This window comes from Lycium barbarum, chromosome 12, assembly GCF_019175385.1.
Source record: "Lycium barbarum isolate Lr01 chromosome 12, ASM1917538v2, whole genome shotgun sequence".
Taxonomy (NCBI): Eukaryota; Viridiplantae; Streptophyta; class Magnoliopsida; order Solanales; family Solanaceae; genus Lycium; species Lycium barbarum.
In genome coordinates, this window is record NC_083348.1 from 93,486,704 (window position 1) to 93,509,897 (window position 23,194).

The 23,194-nt window shown below is 33.4% G+C and overlaps 2 protein-coding genes across 2 annotated transcripts; one reads left to right on the forward strand and one right to left on the reverse strand.

Annotated features, from left to right (window-relative positions):
* The first annotated feature begins 698 nt into the window (after positions 1-698).
* Positions 699-3,940, forward strand: LOC132622419 (zinc finger protein GAI-ASSOCIATED FACTOR 1-like). The gene is made up of 4 exons (XM_060337027.1): positions 699-1,402; positions 1,503-1,899; positions 2,000-2,289; positions 2,767-3,940. Exons 1-4 carry the CDS (start codon positions 1,264-1,266, stop codon positions 3,501-3,503), a joined length of 1,563 nt encoding a protein of 520 aa, XP_060193010.1. The 5' UTR covers positions 699-1,263; the 3' UTR covers positions 3,504-3,940.
* Positions 3,941-17,955: 14,015 nt separating this feature from the next.
* LOC132621634 (vicilin-like seed storage protein At2g18540) lies at positions 17,956-21,231 on the reverse strand. The gene is made up of 4 exons (XM_060335970.1): positions 20,869-21,231; positions 20,602-20,777; positions 20,427-20,507; positions 17,956-20,015 (listed from the first exon to the last, which is right to left on the reverse strand). The coding sequence occupies exons 1-4, from the start codon at positions 21,200-21,202 to the stop codon at positions 18,147-18,149; spliced, it is 2,460 nt and encodes an 819-aa protein (XP_060191953.1). The 5' UTR covers positions 21,203-21,231; the 3' UTR covers positions 17,956-18,146.
* Between the last annotated feature and the right edge of the window lie 1,963 nt (positions 21,232-23,194).

Below are 23,194 nucleotides of genomic sequence, written 5' to 3' on the forward strand. Positions count from 1 at the left end.
TGTTAAATTCCTTAATTAAAACCGTTGACTCTCATAATTCTTTAACAAATGATTGATACTTAATAATTTTTCATTTACCGAAATAAAAAGATTGGGTATAACTCAAATAACAAGTCGTAGTATTGCATATTTACTATATGAGAACATCGTGAGGGTGAATATCACTTAATATTTGTTTTAAGAATACATAACCGAATTGTGAATTTTCACTTGTCATTGGTCTTTTGTCCTATGTATAAAAATTATCATATTTTATTATTTCTCTATTTGAAAGTAATTTTATTTTTATTCATGAAGGAGTTACATTTCAATTATAATACTGATAAAGTTGTTATAGGGAGATACAATGAATAGTATGATAGTAATATTGTTTTAACAAATTGTGATTTTTTCATTATTTGAAAGTTAAGATGTTAGAGTTGATTTGCATTTTATAATAGCTTTTATTTCATTGTATTGTTTATACTTGTAAGGTTATATATATATATATATATATATACTTTTCTTTTATTTTTTATGTAATTTTACCTATTTAAAAACATTTATTATAATTATATTATTTTATGAAATATAAAAAATCAAATATCCATAAGGCTTACGCGCCTTGAAGCTTACGTCTTATCAAAGCATATGTAAAATGCCCCGTCTTACACCCCTGCCTTTTTAAACACTGCTCGCTACCAGTATGGTTTTCCATTCATAATTTTCTATTGTCTGATTATTATACTCATTTTGTTCATGTTCTTAGAAAGTAAAGAGTGACGACCCAAGACTGAGTAGACTTTTTGCAGTCTCTGTTTCTCACATTTAATTTTCCCCTCTCTCTCTCTAGATTTCCGAGCCGCCGACTTGCTAAACCGGTTCTCATTCTCATCTCCGGTTCAGAGTTTTCCTTCATTAACCTTTCCTTATAACCAAGCAAAACCCATTTCCTTAAAGTTGACTGACTTTCTCTATATTCCAGTGATTGACTTTTTGGAATCTGGGTTTTGTTTATGAGCTAATTCTAAGTTATGGGTATTTGCTAATTTAGCTTGGTTTGATCAGAACTGGTAGTTGGGTATACAAAAGAAAAAGCAAAAACGAAAAAAGCAAGATTGACTGGTAGATAGATGCGGCAAAAAGCAAGCATATATCAAGACCCCAAAAAAGCTTGATAGCAGAAAGTTGTTTTTTTTAACATAAATGTTCTAAAGATTTGCCTTTTTAGCAACCCAAAAAAAAAAAAAAAAAAAAAAAAAAGAGAGAACCCTAGAAGTAATCATGCCAGTCGACCCAGATAACTCATCAGCCATGAATGATTCTACAGGTTCAGGTGAAGCAAGTGTTTCTTCTTCAGGTAATCAAACAGTTCCTCAAAACGAATCAGGCAAGAAAAAACGTAATCTTCCAGGGATGCCAGGTAAATCATGTTTAAACAACATTTCTTGATAAACCCAATTTCCAAAATTGAGTGAAGGTTTGATTTTTTTGGGATTTTTTTTTTTGTTTGGTTTGATTAGATCCCAATGCAGAGGTTATTGCTTTGTCACCTAAAACTTTGCTGGCGACGAACAGATTTGTTTGTGAAATTTGCAGTAAAGGGTTTCAAAGAGACCAGAATTTGCAGCTTCATAGAAGAGGTCATAATTTGCCATGGAAGCTGAGGCAAAGATCAAGTAATGAAGTGAAGAAAAGAGTATATGTTTGCCCTGAAATCACTTGTGTTCATCATGATCCTTCAAGGGCATTGGGTGATTTGACTGGAATTAAAAAACATTTTTGCCGTAAACATGGTGAGAAAAAGTGGAGATGTGATAAGTGCTCCAAGAAATATGCTGTTCAGTCTGATTTAAAAGCTCATTCAAAGATTTGTGGTACCAGAGAGTATAAATGTGATTGTGGCACTTTATTTTCAAGGTCAATACCTTATGTTGCTTTTAATTTCTCACTGTTATTAAATCAACAGTATGCTTTTCTAGTTCTAAAGTTGATAACTTTATTTGCTAATAATGTATAGGAGGGATAGCTTTATCACGCACAGGGCATTTTGTGATGCATTAGCTCAAGAAAGTGCAAAAGCACTGCCAGAGAAACCTCCTAATGCCAATGAGGAGCCGAACAAACGAGTTGTTGCTTCATCATCACCACCGTCAACACCGCCAGCGCGATCACCTGCCACCGAGTCTCAACTACCACCACCACCACCACCAGCTCTTCCTCCACCGGCAGCTCCAAAGCCTTTAATGACACCTGCAATTCCACCGTCAACTTCCGTAATGTCATTTGTTTCCTCTGTTCAGAATCCAGGTAATACCTGTTTTGAGCTGATGTTTGAAATTTTGAATTTTTGATTTTTAGTTTGTCGCATTTGAGTTTGTTACATACCAAACAAAAGAACTTTGTTCTTTCTTTCTTGGAGTCTAGTTAATTTTGTCATTTATTGATCCTTGTTCTTATCTGTATTAGTCGTTTGTACAAAATCATTTATCTTTTCTATAAATCAATCCGAATCCTGTAGGCAGAAGTAGGGTCTAAAATAGGAAGAAAAGGATATCTGGTAGATAATTAAAAATGAAGATTCAATCTAATAAAATCATTGCCCAAAGAAAGAAATAACTAGTATGCTTAAATAAGTTAAAGGTTGTAAAGAAAGGATACTCTACTATTTTTGAATCTCCTTTTGCTACAGATAACATTCTTTTATATAAAAAGCTTAACTTTCTCTGTTTCCTTAAACAAGTATGCTTCTTTTTTATCTTTTTATAATTGCTACAATCTATACAGAGTTGCGGGAGAATCCAAATCCAAATTCTGCTGGAACTGCTACCAAACAGGTTATAGAGGAAACAGCAGCGGTAGCAAGCAGTAGTAGCTCTTGTAGTAATGTAAGTACTACTAGCAGTAGTGTTTTCGGAAGCTTGTTTGCTTCATCAACAGCTTCGGGAAGTTTGCCATCTCAAGCGCCTGGTTTTCCTGATATGTTTCGAGCCATGGCTCCTGAGCTGGCACCACCTTCATCTACAGAACCAATATCTCTCTGCCTAGCAATGAGTCACGGTTCGTCAATTTTTAGACAAGCTGGTCAAGAACGGAGGCAATATGCTCCAGCACCACAACCAGCCATGTCAGCAACAGCATTACTGCAGAAGGCAGCTCAGATGGGTGCAGCAGCGACCAGCTCATCGTTGTTGATGGGCTTTGGCGTTATGTCCTCCAACGCATCGTCTTCCAACGGGCAGCAAGAATGGAGTGGGAGACCAATTGATACCGATGCAGGTCTTGGCCTTGGACTGCCATGTGATGCTGGTTCTGGTCTGAAGGAATTAATGTTGGGAACTCCTTCTGTTTTTGGTCCCAAGCATCCTACTCTTGACCTTCTTGGATTGGGGATGGCAGCTAGTGTCGGTCCAACACCTGGATTATCTGCCCTAATAATGGGAAGTAATCTCGACATGGCGACTGCAGGAGGATCTTTTGGTAGTGGAGATTTCAGTGGGAAAGACTTGGGAAGAAATTCATGATATCGACTTCATCTCTCAGTGAAAGAATGACCATACTTGCTCTAGTTGAGAAGGGTCAGCTTTATAATGTACAGGACCATGAAATTTTAGCTGATGCAGCAAAACAAATTGGTAACCAAAGCAGTACCCGCAGCCCCAAGGACTTGGAGCATAGCTCTGAGGCAGTTGACACTTTTAAGATTGTTCTACTGCCTCCTTTGTGTAGGAAAAGGAAAAGGTCCTTTTTTTGCTGTACAGTAGATGTAGCTACATAAACTCCTCTGCTGTTTATTACAAATAAAGATGTTATGTGAAAATGTATAAGTAGTAACGTATTTAACCAAGGGAGGCTAATCTGGTGTAAATTGTTATTAAATAGCATCTCATGTAGGCACTGGGAAGTTTTGTTTGAGCCTTTACAACATTTGACTTTAATAATATTATGCATTACTAATATAGTACTAATTTTTTTTAGTAATGCATCATCTGGAATAAGAATACGTAATATGTGTGGACAAAGAGTATTTAAAATAGAAGCCCATTTAAAGTAGGCCAAATTTACATAACAATTCTTGCATTATTATTATCATAACTGAAACGTAAATTAAATAATGAATGTGTTAATGCTGTTCCACTCCAAACTTAAAGTAATCCATGGAAAACTAAAATTCAGCCAACGAATTCTTGATGCGACCACTCAAGGGTAGGAGTGGTGGACCAAATCAAGTTGTAGTAATTTACAGATAAAATACATTTCTGAACCATTTCAACTTTATGTTATGTTTAATAAGTATGAAGCCGGCAAGTTCGTTCCTAATCGTCAACTTTATTAAAAGAATTTGGCTGACTGCTACCATTTTCTCACAAGCTGCCGAACTCCTTGTTGCCACCAAATTCGGTGATAATTATACATTACTCCTATTATTATATTTTGATTGATTGATTTGATTGATAAGAAAGGGGAAGGAGAAGGACCATGCCTTAATCAACACCAGTGGGGAAAAAAGTGCCAAAGCTTGGAGATGGTAAGAGTCGTTGAGGTAAATTTGAAGATAAAGCTGAGATTAGTCATTATAATTTATAGGATTATTTTCATCCAAAGATTAGTCATTAATTAGTGGCTAAAAATCACAAGAGATCAAAGTTTAAATTATTACAGTTTCAACAAGTTAGACGATTATTTTATTTGCTTAAATCTTGACGAACAAAGTTAACTAGTGTTGATATAAGTGGAAGTCTGAAATATTTAATAAAATACATGCAAATTAGTCCAGAGCCTGTTTGGATGGGCTTTAAAAAAAACAGTTTATAACCTGTTTTTTTTAAGCTAAGCCAAACGGGTCAACTTATTTTTTTAAATTTATTTTAAGCATAAAATAACTTATAAATTGACCAGCCAAACACTCAAAATTCAGCAACTTATAAGCTAAGCATACGGGCTCCTAGACACTACCGTTATAATTTTTTTATTTTTTTATAAAAGTGATAATGATTAAAAGGTAGAAGAACTTAAGTCGTAGTTAGAGAAAAGACATAAAATAGATTAGATCGAGTGAGTGTGCTGTGTTGGGCCATTTGTAGTTGTGCTTTTGACATCAACTAAAGGAATCTGATGCAGGGTTTTCCTTACCATTTCTCATTTCCAATTTGACTTTCAAACTCTATTTATGACATCTAATCTTGAACAACAGTACCTGAAAATGATAACACGTCAGGGTTCGCATCAGTTTAAGTAGCAACTCAAAATGTCTTCTAAAATCATCATTTCTTTAATAGCAGTGCTATAACTTTGGGCTGATAAATAAATAAATAATAATGAGCTAATGTAGAAGTTTATACCTTAAGCTTGTCGGATATCCTTGTTTGGTACCAGTAACCTGGAATAATGATATATGATTAATCTTCGGACGAGGTCATAAACAATGGTCTCTCACCTAATCTTCCTTTTCAAATTTGCAATATTAGGTTTGCTTACTCTTTGTCTAAGACCTATCACAACTGATGATTTACAATTTATTATCTACCTAAAATTACGATTAAAAAAACGATAATAGCAACAATTACTAATAATATAAGAGGCAGAAGTGATGTCCAATGCCGTTTACTATTTGAATAGAAAAAAAATGATATTGTCAAAATTTCTTGTGTTTTATTTATAAATCTTCTGTATTAAAGAGTATATAATAAAACAATATTTATAAAGTAGATTACAAAATCAAATCTCGAGAGATCAATAGAAATAAACAGATTCAATTTTATGTCTAGACACTTTTGGTGGCTGTTGAATTGCAAACAACTTTACTAAATATGGAGATGTTGACTAGTGCTATTTGGAGAGTAAAGCCTAGGAAGCTGCAATTAAGGAGGGTGAATGTAACGAGGGCATTCAATCTCTATGCAAGATTTTCCTCACTGCGAGGCCATAAGTACAAAGTTTTTTGTACCAAAAATTACTGTACTGGTCGAAGATTTGAATTCAGGATTTGCACATTAGTCTAGGGTAAAGGGTCCGAAATGTTTTATCGAAAAGGTCTTGTGGCCACACTATTTTGATCATAATGATCCAAATAAAGTAAATTCATATGATTATTTAGGATAAATTTAATAATTTATGCTTACTTAATGTCATTTCTATCTTTTTTTTCTCAAAATTTATCTTAATTTAAAATTTTACAATAGAGATTATAGTAATTTTTACATAAGTATGATCAAATTAGTGTGATCATTTAGCAACTCTCATGTTTTATAACAATGGGAAATTGAACAATTTTGCTCTTCGTTAAAAAGATGTCTCATTCCTATAGCAGTTGTTAATTTGTTAGACAAGTTGCTCTATTTAGTCCTTATGGACTAATAGCAACAGTTAAAATAGTAAGACTCAATGTATATGTAATCTCCTAAACTTGTTCCTTTTTTCTATTGTGGCATCTCAACTTGGCTTCAAGTATGTCAATCAAACACAATCCAACTTGCATAATATATATGGTGAGTTTTATTTTCTTTAGCCTCGCGCTTGAATGTCAATCGCATCCTGTGTGAAAAATTCAACCAATTAAAACTCCCTACGCATTTTAATTATACACATCATCAAAATATGTGTATAACGACCTTTTTTCAAGAACCAAGCAATTCGGCCAACCAAGAATTGAAGATTAGCCTTTTGAGATTGATTTTGAAGCTTTTTGGGGATTCTTGAATAACATAATAGGATTTAGTGTTGCTTAACATTTTTGGCTTCTTATTTTTCAGTTTTGGTTTCTTATTTTTCAGTTATCAGTTTTAGTTTCCAATTTTGATTTCTTATTTTCCAGTTTTGTTATTTGATTGGTTTAAGTGGCGCTTCTTCATTTGTATAACACAGTAGCACACTTCTTCCTATCTGATCTGTACAACCAAGAATTGAAGATTAGCCTTTTGAGATTGATTTTGAAGTTTTTTTGGGATTCTGGAATAACATAATAGGATTTGGTGTTGCTTAACATTTTTGGCTTCTTATTTTCCAGTTTTGGTTTCTTATTTTTCAGTTATCAGTTTTAGTTTCCAATTTTGATTTCTTATTTTTCAGTTTTGTTATTTGATTGGTTTAAGTGGCGCTTCTTCATTTGTATAACACAGTAGCACACTTCTTCCTATCTGATCTGTATAATTAAAATGAGTGCAGTGTTTTAATTGGTTAAATTTTCCACATAGGATGCGATTTACATTCACGTGCAAGACTAAAGAAAATGAAATTCACCATATATGTTACTATGTATGTTGGATTGTGTTTGATAGACACACTTGAAGCCAAGTTTAGAGGTTCAATAGGAATAATACTTAGTTGAGATGTCAAAATAGAAAAAAAAGATAAGTTTAGGTCGCTGCATATGCATTGAGCCAAATAATAAGTTAGAGCATTCGTAAAGTTCAACAATAAATTCAACCTTGCAAACTCTAAATCAGCTTACTACCTGATAATTTTGTGTACAAGTAGATGGCATTAGTACACTGGAAACTTTTTTTTTTTTTTCAAGGAAAGAAGGAAAAATGTGAATTGTAAATCCACTTGTCATGAGTTGAGCAATGGTGAAATAACCCTTTTCCACACTGAACCTATTGGTGACATGTGGTATCATTTGATATTTGGATAGCAAAAACTTGATTTAAAGGGCCTGTCGCGAAAGATATGGGGTATCCAAAACATTAATCTTGTAGGTCCCTTTAGTTCATGATGGCTACACAATATCCATGGTCATCTATCTCCCTATCCCTCTCAACTCCACCTATTGGGTTTCATCAGAATTCAGAAGTACACCAATTACTTTTGTACTTCTTTATATATGCTTTATCTCTTCTAATTTGTGTCGATATTTGATTGAATACAATATTCAAATATTCAAGAAAGAAAAATATACAACAATATATTCAGTATATTAATTTTCACAGAGTTGGGGTCTGGTGAGAAAGAAAACCATCTAAAAATTAAAATATCCAATTTAAAATAGGGAAAAGGGTCAAATATACCTCTCTACTTTAGTTTATTGGCTAACTTTGCCCTCCGTTAACCAAAGTAATCAAATGTACCCCTCCGTTAGCCAAAGTGTTCACTTATACCCTTGAGTGGATGAAAATTCTTAATTCAATCAAAATTACCCATTTAATTAAAAATACCCATGCCTCAATTTATAACCCGTCCTGACCCACAAAATATAATCGGTATCCAAAATTTATATAAAGTAATTATCAACTGACTCTAAATCCTGAAATTAGCTATCCAAAATTTAATTAATGGTTAATTTTTTTGAAAAAAAAACACGTAGATCTGTTTCATTGCAAAGTGTATCCTAAATTTAATTAATTGTTAAAAAAAATAGATCGGTTTAATTCCGAACAAGTAGAGATTCATAGGTACGAAATTTTTAAGGTTTTTGAAGTAAAAAATACTGCCTTCAGCTCGTGACACAATTTTGTACATGTAAAAATAATATTAAAAAACTGCACATATAGTCAAACTTAGTAAGCTCAGAATCAACTGACTCTAAATCCTGAAATTAGCTAAAAAAAATTAACTAACTGTTCAGCAAATCTTTTTTTTTTTTTAAGAAAAGCTAGACCTGTTCATTCCGAGCAAATAGAAATGCATATATATATAATTTTTATTGAGAACAACATTCGATTATATTTTATGGGTCGGGGAGGGTTATAAATTGGGGCATGGGTATTTTTAATTAAATGAGTTATTTTGGCTGAATTGGGAATTTCCATCCACTTAAGATATAAGTGAACACTTTGGCTAACGGAGGGTAAAGTTAGCCAATAAACTAAAGTAGAAAGGTATATTTGACCCTTTTAAGTTATATTTGTAAGACTATAAGTTACACTAGAGAAATCATCCGCGGTCTTTAAGACATAAACACGTCATTCTACTCTTCCTTATTTAATTATAGCTCAATTTAATAATCATAAGACAACTAAAATTAAATATAATGAGAAAAGTGACTTACTACTGTATAGATCGGCAAGAACTTTCACATCAAAAATCTGAAATTGAAATGAAATAAACTTTGGCACAAATAACATTAAAAATGAATATTTGCCTAAAGTCTCTGCATTATGCTGAATTATTTATCTAATATAACTTTGTTAATATATGAAAAAACGATAAAAGAAAATAACCAATTGACTTATGTGAAAAGAACAAATAAGATGTCGATAAAAAACCAAAGAGTTTCTCGTATAAGAATTTTGAATAGCATACGATTTTTTTATTGTGGGTATTTTTAACTATGGCATATAGTCTTTAAGAACTAATATTACACACAACATTCTCAATGATTATTTTACTTTTAATAGTGACATAATTACTAAGATATTTCTATTGATTCTCATTTACAATTATATTTGTAATTGTACAATTAATGATTTTGGGATGTAAGATCCTTAAAGTATTTTGGGACGCTAGTAACGCTCTTTTGGGCATTTGTTTAGTCTTTCCATTAATTTCTCATCCCTTAGTGCTTAGGCTTTAGACAAATAATTATATACTGAGTCTAATAGTTAGTAGTACTATATTTGGAAAATAGAAAAAGGAACATGCTGCTATTTATAGTTACAAATAAAGATATAGAGCCCGTTTGGATTGACTTATAAAGTTGCTTATAAGTTGTTTTCAGCTTTTTTGAGTGTTTGGCTGGCCAGCTTAAAGTCATTTTGTGCTTAAAATAAGCTCAAAAAAATAATTGAGCCCATTTGACTTAGCTTATCTAAAGCAGCTTATAAGCTGAAAACAACTTATAAGCCAAAAAAAATAAGTTAGACTACCCCAACTTATTTTTTTTAGCTTATAAGCTGCAAACAGCTTATAGGCATAAGCCCATCCAAACAGGCTCATAGTAGAATACCATACTAAAGAGGAAATTAGATTAACCCGCGAGATTCCGACTGCCTTTGTATGCGTTCAAGTTATGCCTGTCAACCGGTTCCAACCGGAACCGGACCGGTAACCGGTTAGGAAACCGGCCGGTTCCGGTTCCAAAACCGGAACCGCCTAACCGGTTCCGGTTTAACCGGTTCCGGTTAACCGGTTTGAAGGTCCAAACCGGAACCGGTCCGGTTTGGACTCGTTAAATTTTTTTTTTTTTTTTTTTTTTGTATTATATATATATATTATAGTATTTATTTGTATATTGTAGGTATATTTACATATGTTATACAATTTTATAATTAAAGTTTAAATATTTACTGACTAACAGCCTAACAGCAAGTCAGCAATACAGAATAATGCTTTTCATACACATATATATGTATAACTTACATATACTTATATATATGTACTATATACTTATATATATGTATAACTTAATATATATATATATATATATATATATATATACTATATGTACTTATATATATGTACTATATACTCTATATACTTATATATATGTATAACTTAATATATATACTATATATACTTATATATATGTATAACTTAATATATATACTATATATACTTATATATATGTATAACTTAATATATATACTAAATATATGTATAACTTAATATATATACTATATATATGTACTATATACTATATATAGGATAGCTTAATAGATATATAGGTATAACTTAATATATATACTATATATACATATCTACTATATATACAATATATACTATATATATTTATATAATATATATACTTATATACTATATATACTTATATATGTGTATAACTTAATATATATACTATATATACTTATATACATATCTACTATATATACAATATATACTATATATATTTATATAATATATATACTTATATACTATATATACTTATATATGTGTATAACTTAATATATATACTATATATACTTACTATATATACTTACTTATTATATATACTATATATACTTACTTATATACTATATATACTATATATACTTACTTATATACTATATATACTTACTTATATACTATATATGTACTATATACTATATATAAGTAAGTATATATAGTAAGTATATATAGTATACTTACTTACTTATATATGTGTATAACTTAATATATATAGTATATATACTTGTATATATGTACTATATACTATATATACTTACTTATATACTATATACTATATATACTTACTTATATACTATATATACTATTTTTTCTATATATACTTAAAATATACTAAGAATATACTATATATACTATATATACTATTTTTTCTATATATACTTATATACTATATATACTATTTTTTCTATATATACTATATATACTTATATATGTTTAAGTATACTATATAACTTAAGTATATTCTTAGTATATTTTAGGTATATTCCTAACTTAATAAAAGTAAAAATATAAACACAAATAAATAGAAGAAAGCTCAATGAGCCATATATTTTATTCATTCTTGGATAACATTTATTTGCAAGTTGTATTTTTTTTAACTTGCAAATAATACATGAGTTATACAAAAATAGTAGAATAATAAAATCACCAATTTTGAACCATTTCGTTAATTTCCCCCACATCATATTCGGTCATGGAAATATCTTCAAAGTCTTCCATTTGGTCCGGTCCACTAGCTATCAAATCTTCAATTTCTTCGTCTTCGCCTTGCTCCGCTTCTGAGTTTTGGTTGCGTCGCTCCGATCTAATCCAATCTCGAATGCACACTAGTACTTGCAAGCTAAAGCCGGATAATGAATGTCTATGGTCTCCAATTTGCTGTCTTCCTTGGCTAAATGCGCTCTCCGAAGCCACGGTTGATACTTGAACCGTAAGGATATCTCGAGCCATTCTTGAAAGTATCGGATAGCTTGCCTTGTACTTCTTCCACCATGCTAAGACGTCCACCTCATCCAGTTGGCTGATATCCACATTTGGCTGCATCAAATAAAAGTTAAATTCATCAAAGTTTGCAGTAGAAGAAGATAGAGGCTGTGAATGTAAAACTTTTAAACCCGACAAGCCCTTTTTGCTACTATGAGAAGTAGTAGGGCGTGGAGCAACTGGTGTAGCACGTTCTTCCAAACTAGAATAATGAGTAAAAACTCTTCTAAACTCATCATCAATAGCGAGATCGGCTTCAGCTAAAGATGGTTGAACTCCCTCTTCAATTTCTAAAAATGTATAAATTTGACTAACCAAATTTTTAGTATAAGACACTTTTAAACAAGGATTTAAAAGAGAACCCAATATAAATAAAGTTGGGATGGGAAAAAAATACTTCTTAAATTTGATTATCATTTCAAAAATAGCCACTTGATAATCGGGTTTATATTTATACTCTTGTAAAACTCTAGCTATTTCCGCTAAGTAGGCTAAAATTCCGGTTACCGTGGGATAGAATTGTCTAGAAAAAGCAAGAGTTGCATTATAAAAATTTTCTAAGAGTTCAATACATTCTTTAACATCTTCCCAATGCCTATAAGTTAACCAATCCTCACTATCAATATTATATTTGTTGTGAACTTGTTGTATGGGAATCCTATACTCATATGCTTGTTGTAGCATAATGTAAGTGTAGTTCCACCTAGTCTCAATTTCTACTTGAATTTTCCTAGGTCTAAGGTTATTTTCCACACAAGCATTCTTAAAATCTCTAATTCTTCCCCTATTAGCATTACAAAAAAGAAACGCAACAGCATTTCTAACTTTTTGAACAGAATCATCAAAATGCATAAGACCATCTTTAACAATTAAATTTAAAATGTGACAACTACATCTTACATGAAAAATATTTCTTAGAGGAGGGTTTATTTCTCTTTTTAAAAGACCAATTGCCTTTGTATTATTAGAAGCATTATCTAAAGCAATACAAAGTGTTTTTCTATAAATGTTAAAAAATCTCATTATAGTAGACATTGAATCGGCTAAAAATTTTCCATCGTGACGACCTTTTCCTTCGTCGTATAAAAAAGCTATAATTCTTTTTTGCATAACCCAGTTGTCATCAACCCAATGACATGTAATAGCAAAGAAATCTAAATGGTTAATACTAAGACCCAAATCAGCGGTAAGACAAACATTACAATTTAAAGAATTAAATACATGACGCAAATAAAATCTATATTTTTTAAACAAATCTATAACATCGGCTCTACAAGTACTTCTAGGAATACCCTCAAATAACGGGTTATAACAACGTTGAATGTAAGTAACAAACCCTAAACCCGAGGGAAAGGAAAATGGTAAACAATCATAAGCTACCATTTTAGCTACTTCTACGCGTTCTTTTTTCTTGTCATACTTAAAATTTCTACCAGTTCGTGGGTCTATCGTCATTTGAATCCCCCCCACATTTGAACCCGTTTGCTCTCCCCAAACATCCATATGTTTGGTTCTCATATGAGCATTTAGTGTACCCGTTCCACCATCCTTACCAGTTCCTTGCTTAAAACTAAATACTTGTCCACATAGGGTACATGTAACTGATTGATTTTCCCTATCCTTAGTCATAAATTTCCAAACTTTAGCTGTTGGCCTACGAGTTCTAGGCGGTTTGTCTTGTGTATGTGATTGTGCAGGACCTGTATCTCCTATAAGATTTTCGGGGGGTTGTGTTTCATCATCATCATCATCATCTAAGTCTTCATTAAAAGTGTCGGTAAAATGTTGTTGCATTGCCTCATGACCTAAAAGTGGATTATTTCCACCAACATCAATACCTAAATTAGGTGTTTCTTCCACAAATGTTTCCTCATTAAGCGCACCCCTAACAGTACGACTACTACTACCGGCACCACGTCTTAATCTCTTTGACATTATTAAATAGAAATAATTTAAATCACAATAAAATAAATTACAACAAATTAAATTGCGTAAATTAAATTTCAAAAAATAAATTGCTAGAATTAAATTGCGTAAATTAAATTTCGAAAAATAAATTGCTAGAATTAAATTGCAAAAATTAAAGATAGAGTTGGAACGAAGGTACCAAATTGCCGGAATAATTTCCAACAAAGCGAAGGCGGCTAGAATTGCAAATCCACCAAAGCTACTTCGGATTGTTGCAAAATCACCAACTCCACCAACAATATTATAATTGCAAAATTAATAATTGAAAGTTCAAACTATAATAAGACTTTGTGGCTAATTATTGCAAAGTAACTATAATTGAGAGATTGAGATTTGAGAGAAAGATGAAGAAGAGTGAATTGAAATGAAAATGAAGAAGGGTTTATATAGGGGTGGGGGAGGGGTTAAAGTGTTAAAAAAAAAAATTTGGGGGCCAAAAATTAAGAAAATGACCGTTTGGCAACGACCATTTTTGCAAATGGACCGTTGCCAACGGTCCATTACCGAGGCCCAAGTCCAACGGCTCTTTTTTTTTTTTTTTTTTTTTTTTTTAACCGGTTTAACCGGTTCCGGTTAACAAAAATTTGGAACCGGACCGGTTAACTAATATCCGGTTAACCGGAACCGGTTAACCGGTTATACCGGTTCCGGTTCCGGTTCCGGTTTAACCGGTCCGGTTACCGGTTAAAACCGGTTACACGGAACCGGTTGACAGGCATAGTTCAAGTCGCCAATATTTTTGTCATTCGGAGATCTCTCCTCCTCATCCTCTAAATCCGCTTTTGAGGAGCTTTCTCATTCCTATTTTTTTTTTCTTCCTTTCTTGTTATTTTTCTCTCCTTCTATAGTGTCGTTGTTTATCAAAGTGCATCTTCCTCTTAAAGCACGAGAATAAGTTCTAGCCTCCTATTTTATTTCATTGTTAACATTCTTAGTAACTCTTTCGTCATATAGTAACCACTTCAAAGATATTTTAGAAAATACCATATCTCATTCAAAAGAAATGTTATACTATAAATTAAAAAGCAATACGTAAAACATTTCTTTCAACTTCTTCCATTGTAGTTGCCCACAAAAAACAACAATACCAACATACCCTTACCCTATGTAATTCCACTTAAATCATGAAATGAAATATCATAATGTTGCAATATTGTTGTGTCATCTATATTGGGATAGAAATAAATATTAAAAAGAGCAATTTGTTAAAACATAAAATGGTATCATGGTTACCAATTAAGTCGCTAAAAGATCCTTGAAAGATCGATTTCAACCATCTCTGCTACTTCCATTAATAGGAATTGCACCGCCACCGCCACCTCCGCATGCCGCCGCTTCCACCGGCGTCTCAAATATGGATATTTCACCGACACTATTGTGTCACTTTCTTTTCAGAATTTTTTGACAAGTTAATACACGGTTCAAGATATTTGCAGAGGATGTAACATAGTAGCTTTTAACAACATGTATAGTAGTCGATGATAACCACTGCCAATGAAACCACAGTCCAAGTTGTATATGAAGTACTAATTTACTGCACCATAGGAAAATTGTCACTGAGAGGTTTTGATCCTAGTTGAAGAAACAGTTTCTACAGTAAGGGTGTGTTTTTTGGCATTTTAGGAGAAATGAATTAATTAAATAGTACTAAATGAGGGATAGGTGAAGAAACGGTTATTTTTATAGTATTGTCTTTTTTTTTTTTTAAATGAATTAGTAAATGAAAAGAATGAGTGAGAAAAACCAAAAAAATGAGAAAATAGATAAATGCATTTCCTGATCACAGAGAGCGTCACGTCACCGAGGGGCCTTTGCCTACTTTTATATATATATATGTGATTATTAAAGATAAATTAAAATTTTAAAGTTAGATTATTTCTAGATTAAAAAAAAACTTCTTTTTTGAACAAAGTAAAAATAAAAGAATACATAGATTGGAACTGAGGAAATATATTTTACTCATTTTGGATTAATATAGTTGTATTAAACTTTTTATGTATTTCATTTTCTATCTTTAAATGCAGCGACATATCATATCAGTATACCAGAAAGGACATCCGTACTCCTGTAGTTCATCAATGCTCACTGCTAACTAAGTGCTATGGTCCTGAAAATTGCTGATTCTCATATATACGACCCGTATTTTAAAGTGTTTTAAAAACTTCCTAAGGCAGGAAGAGTTGTTATAACAGATGGATTTTCACTAATTACTATTATATCCTTTTACCCATGCTCTTCTCATTGGAAAATTGGCAATAGTACATACTCCATATGCATGGGAACAAAACTTACTGGTGTATGCGGGTAAAAACGCATCCGGGTCTGGTCACGAGACCGGGTACTCGATATGACCACGGGGTCTGTGCAGCTGTCTTCCACTCCCACCAACAACTCAAGTCATGTCTGCAGGTCTCGATCAGAGCGACGCAACAGAAAGGCACGTTGTGCTGCAATCTTGTCACATCACACCAACGTTAGGGCTAAAAAGTCTAATGTTGATACTATGTAGCTTAGCAAAGAAGGAAGAGGGATTTATTCTCATTGCTTATATCTTAGCTTTTACCCTTTGTAATAGAGAGGACTTCTTTATGAGGAACGAACACGGAAACAATATTTTTCTTTCTTTTAGCTATTTGAATCTTAATTTATTCCTTATTATTTGTTAAAACATATATCACGATCCAAGTTATTCCGGACCAGGCTCATACGAAGAGTTTTCAGGATTGGATTTGGGTCACTTGTCTTTAAACCCTAGAAAAACAAATCTCTAAATGAGTTTTGATTAAACCCGATTTCGCCGGAAAACAACAATTATGACTAAAAATTAGAAACCTAAAAGTATGTATTGCGTATAAGGTCAGTTGGACTCCATTTGTTGATTTACTCTTAATCCTATTAATTTACACAATTCTTTTTTGCAGTTCTCTTTTTCACTTAAAGAAATTGTTGACCATATTTCCTAAACTAAGAAATTGGAATCTCACATCACAGAGGAATGAGACTTCAAAGTACGGTTTGAATAAAAAGCTTAAAAGGTAAGGTCAACAATTTTAGACATTGCACAATCGTTCAAGCATTTTTGTTTTAATTTTGGTTTTCTTCTAATTTTTAAGTAGATAAAACTTATAAAATTATACTAGCGTAAATTGTCGAGTTATTTTTCTTTGGAAACCATGTTCTTCCTAATTTGGTACTCCCATTTCCTTGTATCTTTCTCCACCATTAATTATAATTTTATTTTCTAGTAGCCAGAGATTATACGTTCCCAAATATCATGGCCTAGTGGTTACCCCAATAAGGTGAAGATATTGAAATTAAAGATATTTCCATTTAAATTTCCATTGAAATGCGATGTTGTAAACAATTTCTATATCAGAACATCTTTTTAGGCATTTATCCTAAAGAAAAGAAGGAAAAATTATCTATCCAGTAGATAGGGGCCAAAAAGTTTTTCGGAAGGAAGTGTGGCTCTAAATTCGTAGCAACGAAACATTGATAATTTCATATCTGTGTTTATTTCAGCCCCTAAGTTTCCATTTCAGGTGCGAAACCCAACATACCATTTTCTTTCTTATGTTCTTTTTTTGATGTATCCACACTAAGTTTAAACTGTCGCTTGCATTGCTTCGCCTGAGGATACATTTGCAGAAAGTGCTCATCTTTTCTTTGGATGTAGGTTCTAATTCCAGAATAGCTGTTCTTGGTTTTCCATGGTTATAGTATTTTTGAATTATTTTCATTGGTTGGAATTACCCCCTTTGCTTTCTTTTTCTAGTAATCTAATATTTGCTACCAGAACAGATCATAAACTGCACACGACAACATTTTTGTCCCCAGTGGCTCATATTCGATGAGGAAAATAGTTTTACTCCTTTCCTCTCAATCAATATTCAATTCAGGTGAAAGACGGTGGACTTAGTAGAGGATCAGGGAGGGTAACACCATGTTTGAGTCTCCTGTGCAGCAACAAGGATCCAATTTCACATGCCAACTTGAATGTGGCAGCCAGGAATAATTCTATCTAGTTCTGTTTCAGGTCTATATGAATTGCATCCATCCAGTGCACTCATAGTTCGAATTGTATTCTACTCGAGTACTACATACAAAATTACTATGACATCTAATAGCATATAGATGCATCCAACACATTCTGCTACAATGTATTGGAGACTTGGCGGGAAAAAAGTATCCATGAAAGGTGGTTTCAACATTACAAGCTTCAAATATGATACCAAAAGGAAGAAAGAAAAAACATTACACACACATACACGAAATTGCTTATACAGAAAACTAACTAAGAATTATTGAATGATGACAGTAACAAAGCCAAGCATGTAGTCCCATTTATCATGCTACATTGAGGAATGTTCTTCTCCTGATCAGTTCATGTCGGCCCCTGTCCTCTTCTTCAGTTTCTTCTTCTTCTTTTCTTCCTGATGCCTCCTTTCCATTTCTTCCTCCTGTCTTCTAGCCGACTCCTCTTCACTTCTTCTTGCTTCCTCCTCTTCTCCCTCTTGTCTCTTTGCTTCTTCCTCCTCCTGCTGCCTTCTCGTTTCTGCTTCTTCCTCTTGTCTCCTAGCTTCCTCTTCTTGTCTTTCAGCTTCCTCTTGCCTTCTCCTCTCTGCCTCTCTTGCCTCCTCTTCTTCACTTCTCCTTGTTTCCTCCTCTTCTTCCTCTTGTCTCCTTGCTTCTTCCTCCTGCTGCCTTCTTGTTTCTTCTTCCTCCTCTGCCTCTCTTTGTGCTTCTTCCTCCTGCTGCCTTCTAGATTCTTCTCTCCTCCTTGCTTCATCCTCCTCTGCTTCCTGTTGTCTTCTTGTTTCCTCTTTTTCCTGTCTCCTCCTTGCTTCCTCCTCCTCTTCTTCCTGTTGTCTTCTCCTTGCTTCTTCCTCCTCTTCTTCCTGTTGTCTTCTTGTTTCCTCTTTTTCCTGTCTCCTCCTTTCTTCCTCTACTTGTCTTTCCGTTTCTTCTTCCTCTTCTCTTTTCCTAGCTTCCTGTTCTTCTTGCCTCCTTCTAATTTCCTCTTCCTGCCTCCTTGCTTCCTCTTCTTCTTCCTGTCTTCTTCTTGCTTCCTTTTTTTCCTGTTTTCTCCTTGCTTCCTCTGCTTCCTGTTTTTCCCTTTCTTCCTCCTCTTCTTTTTTCCTAGCTTCCTTTTTTTCCTGTTTTCTCCTTGCTTCCTCTGCTTCCTGTTTTTCCCTTTCTTCCTCCTCTTCTTTTTTCCTAGCTTCCTCTTCTTCCTGTCTCCTCCTAATTTCCTCTTCCTGCCTTTTAGCTTCCTCCTCCTCCCTTTTCCTTGCTTCTTCTTGTTGTCTCCTCCTTTCTTCCTCTTTTTCCCTAGCTGCCTCCTCTTCTCTTCTTCTTGTTTCCTCTGCTTCTCTTTCCCTTCTTTCTTCTTCAGCCTTTCTTGCTTTTTCCTCTTCTTTCTTTCTAGCTTCTTCCTCTTTCCTCCTTTGTTTTTCCTCCCTCTTCCTTGCTTCCTCTTCTTCCTTTCTCCTAGTTTCCTCCTCTGCCCTCCTCCTTTCTTCCTCCATTAACCTCATTTCTTCTTCAGCACAAGATGTACACTCCAGTATAACTGAATCACCCTGTGCTTCAAGAATTTGATCCATTGTTGTGTTAGTCACATTGAAAGATGCTTCCAAGATTTGCCTATCCAATGTACGGAGGACAGAAGCTTTCCCTGCTAGGTACTGAGGATGGTGTCTCTTTGTAGATGTACTAAACCCCACAAACACAAATGAATTGTTGTTGAATGCCATTTGTGCCATAGGATTAAATCTTGGCACTGCAAATACATCTCCTTCATCCACTCTAAACCTCATGTTTTTGCACCCCTGTTGTGTTCCAGTGCTTGAGCAAACTACCCTTACCATTCCTTCTCCTTGAATTGCTATTCCAATTTCAGTAGCCGTTGGATTCCAGTGTGGCCCCATCATTGATCCTTTGGTTAAGTTCACTACGTAAATGCCAATGTGGGAACCCTTTAGTGCAGGCAGTTTCTTCCTGTTTATAACTGTGCTCCAGCCATTGCAATTCTCAAAATCTGGTTTCTCTTGGAAAACATTGAACAATTTAGTACTCTTCTTTTTATTCCTTTGGATGTCAAAGAAACTGTAACTGCCCCTTCGTAGAAGGCTTTTCATGAACTGAGCCTCCATTTCCCACAGGGTCTTCTTTGTTGACTTTGGCACACCATGCACGATGGCTGGTACTTCTGTTCCATTCAGCACTTCTATCACATCCTCTGGTACCTTCACAGAGGAAATTTTACATCAGAAATAAATTTTGAACTTACCCCGCTAATAGGACTAGTTTTTTATTGAATAGCAAGGGAAAATCAGAAGATATACCAAATTATGAGTCTATATTCTGTCCTAAAGAATACTTACACTGTTACGTTTATTTAACTACATAAAAATATAGCTTTCCATGTCAGACTAAATCATCTTGCTCCCTTGGTGCAATGGCTAATTGATGGGCTTAGTGCAATGGACAGGGCTGATGTCCTTAGTTTCATCCCTTTTAAAGATCAAATTATCAATTTATGACCAAAATGGAATTTGTTCTATCATGGAAGTTATCTCCAACACTGGAAAAATAGCTACCCTATATAATGCAACACATATTCATGATCTTAAATTTAAATAAAAGAAGGGATTTACATGGAATGCCGCTTGGAGGACTTTCCTATCAAATCCAAGAACCAAATCGCGGATGCTGGAGTATGGTGTGTTAACTGGCTCCTGCATATACACAAGTGAAATATTCATATTTGATCAAGAAAAATGAATAATTAAGTGTTCGCAACAAGAGATGAGAAGAACAAAGAAATATTACGCGTATGTCATCCCCTGAATTGGCAAAGATGGAATAAACTCTAAGTTTTTGTCTTGCAGGCTCTAAGTTGCTCTCTAAGAAGAAAATAGCTCCAAAAGGCAGCCTGAAAACATCTCCTATTCTTAAATCCACCGACTTCCGTTCATTTTCATCCATCCAAGTCAATTTTCCCGACCCTTCAATCATTATTCCACCAAATAAAAAAATCAGAACACATAGTCCGATTTAAGAAAACACATAAAATTAGAAAACATTCAAAATAAATACCAGTGTGGACATAAAAGACCATATCTGCATGTAGAACAACAGGAAGGAAGAGGGAATTAGGCTCCAATGTGATGAACTGAAGATGATAAAATCCAGCGGTTCCATCAGATACTCTAACTGAAGAGACTTGCCCATTTTCAGTTGAAACTACTGATTTTCTTTCTGATCTCTTTACTAGAGGACCCAAACCCCATTCCCAACCTGGGGTTCCTTCTTGCTCCTTCAAAGCTGTTACATTGATCACCACATTACTGATAACAACTATGAACAAGAAAAACTTAAACAAGATTCTACAATATTGAAATGGCGTCGAGAAAGTATTTTTATCCGACATTACTTTTAATTTTATCGAACATGCACAAAGAGGAGGAATGAAACCGAGGTTTTGAAGAAGTAAGATGTGAGTTACGTGGCATTTGCATGGACACGTGCTTGTTTCAGTTTGACACGTGGTCCTCCCATGCACTGTTCTTTTGACTCTTTCCGTTACTCTTTAGCTTAGAAGCTTAGCTTCCCTTTCATTTCCATCGGTCTTTCGGCCTAATATGCTTATCTTATCCTTCTTGTCTTAGAGACCAACTTTAAAAATTGCATAGTGGAGAGAACGGTAAAATGAGAATCTAGATAACTTATTTGATGAAGGCAGTAAATTTATAATTTAGATGCTGTGAATTTTTTAATTTAAAAGAGGGAATAATAAATATAAATTCATTTTTTCGCACATACATAAAATTTCAGTTAAAGCATTAGATCTTGTAGAACTTACAAACTCATTGTTAATTAATCAGTTGTTATTACATTGGATACCACAGTTATTTTTAGCAGAGGCGGAGCCAAGATTCGAAGCTTGTGGGTTCGGGGTTCTAATTCTTTAAAGTTACTGAGTTCTTAATTAATAATTTGTACATATTTGACAAAATTTTTAATACAAATATATGGTTCGGACAAAAGCTACTGGGTTCGGCCGAACCCCCACCCGAAGGGGCTGGCTCCGCCCCTGATTTTTAGCGAAAGCTAAGTCAATGATCTTCACTTGGGTTTTACAAATCTATAGTCTAAATTGCAAATTCTAACGAGTCTGAGTCGAGCTATAGTAGAGAGTATGGGTGTACATGGACCGAACCGGATTTGGTTTGGGTTTTTCAAATATTAAATCAAACCAATTGTATCGGGTTTTTTACAAATTAAACCAAATCAATAAACATCGGGTTTTTCAACTTCGGATTTTCGATTTTTTCTGGTTTTTTCCGAAAGTCTTCATACACAGCATATAACTTGTGCTTCAAATATTTCTTTAGTCCTAGTATGATACAACTATCTAATTTAGGTGTTTCTTAAGAAAATAACACAAAATGTGAGATGAGTGATAACATTGTACTAAAACATTCAACAAAAAAGATAATAAAATCGCTAAGCTATAATGAAAATGATCAAAAATCTAAAGGTACTAATTCATGCTAAAATAAGTATAGTTAATAAGCATTAATTACATGATTAAATATTATTTAAAGAAAAACTAAATTATGTATTTTTACTGTCTAAATCGATGCAAAACCAAGAATAGATATTCGATATTATTGTTACTCTTAGTGTTAGAATTGAATTTCTTTTGTTAACATTAGTATTGATGTAGGCTTTATTTGAGTCCCTAATATTTATGTGCTATAAAACTTAGTGGACCATTCAAAATTTTAAGTCCAAGCTTGAAATATTATGCGAAAGATAAAAATTATGAAAATATTTATAAATTACATTATGTTTTTATATATAAAATATTTATAAAAATTGTATACATGTAATGTCGGGTTACTTTGGTTCGATTTGACTTTTTTTAATTTAAATTAAATCACATCAATTATGATCGTATTTTTTTTTTCATACCAAACTAAGTCAAGCAAAATCACTAATCGGATTTTTTTCGATTTGACTCGTATCGTTGGTTTAGTGCGGTTTGGTGAGATGAGAAAGCATAACATGTAGTAAGTTTGCTTATTCAATAATCATGAAAATATGATCAGGATTGGGCTCCATGTAGGACTGTACAGTGAAGATAAATGGACTCATGTTTCAAATTTAGCAAAACTGTCCACCAACAAATTGCAAATCTATATTGGTGAAACTAGGGCAATTTGCACGATTGGCCTTCTTTGGGATGGTCTTTAATTTTTGTCCCTCAATTTGCTGGTCTTTAATTTTTGACCTTCGCCTAAAATATCCCGAGGTTCTGGATTCAAAACCCTGCTTAATCATAAAAAATAAAAATAAAAAATTGTAAGGCAAGGCTTCGGAAAAAGTCGGCCTTATGCGACAAACGTTGTCTTAATGA

Bases quoted from the DNA above. Each gene is read 5' to 3' on its own strand.
- LOC132621634 (XM_060335970.1), bottom strand. From the start codon at position 21,202: ATGTCGGATAAAAATACTTTCTCGACGCCATTTCAATATTGTAGAATC. The intron at 20,508-20,601 runs GTAATATTTCTT...GTGTATATGCAG, and splicing joins ATTCAGGGGATGACATACGC to GAGCCAGTTAACACACCATA. The intron at 20,016-20,426 runs GTAAATCCCTTC...TCCTCTGTGAAG, and splicing joins TCCTCCAAGCGGCATTCCAT to GTACCAGAGGATGTGATAGA.
- LOC132622419 (XM_060337027.1), top strand. From the start codon at position 1,264: ATGCCAGTCGACCCAGATAACTCATCAGCCATGAATGATTCTACAGGT. The intron at 1,900-1,999 runs GTCAATACCTTA...AATAATGTATAG, and splicing joins TGTGGCACTTTATTTTCAAG to GAGGGATAGCTTTATCACGC. The intron at 2,290-2,766 runs GTAATACCTGTT...CAATCTATACAG, and splicing joins TTCCTCTGTTCAGAATCCAG to AGTTGCGGGAGAATCCAAAT.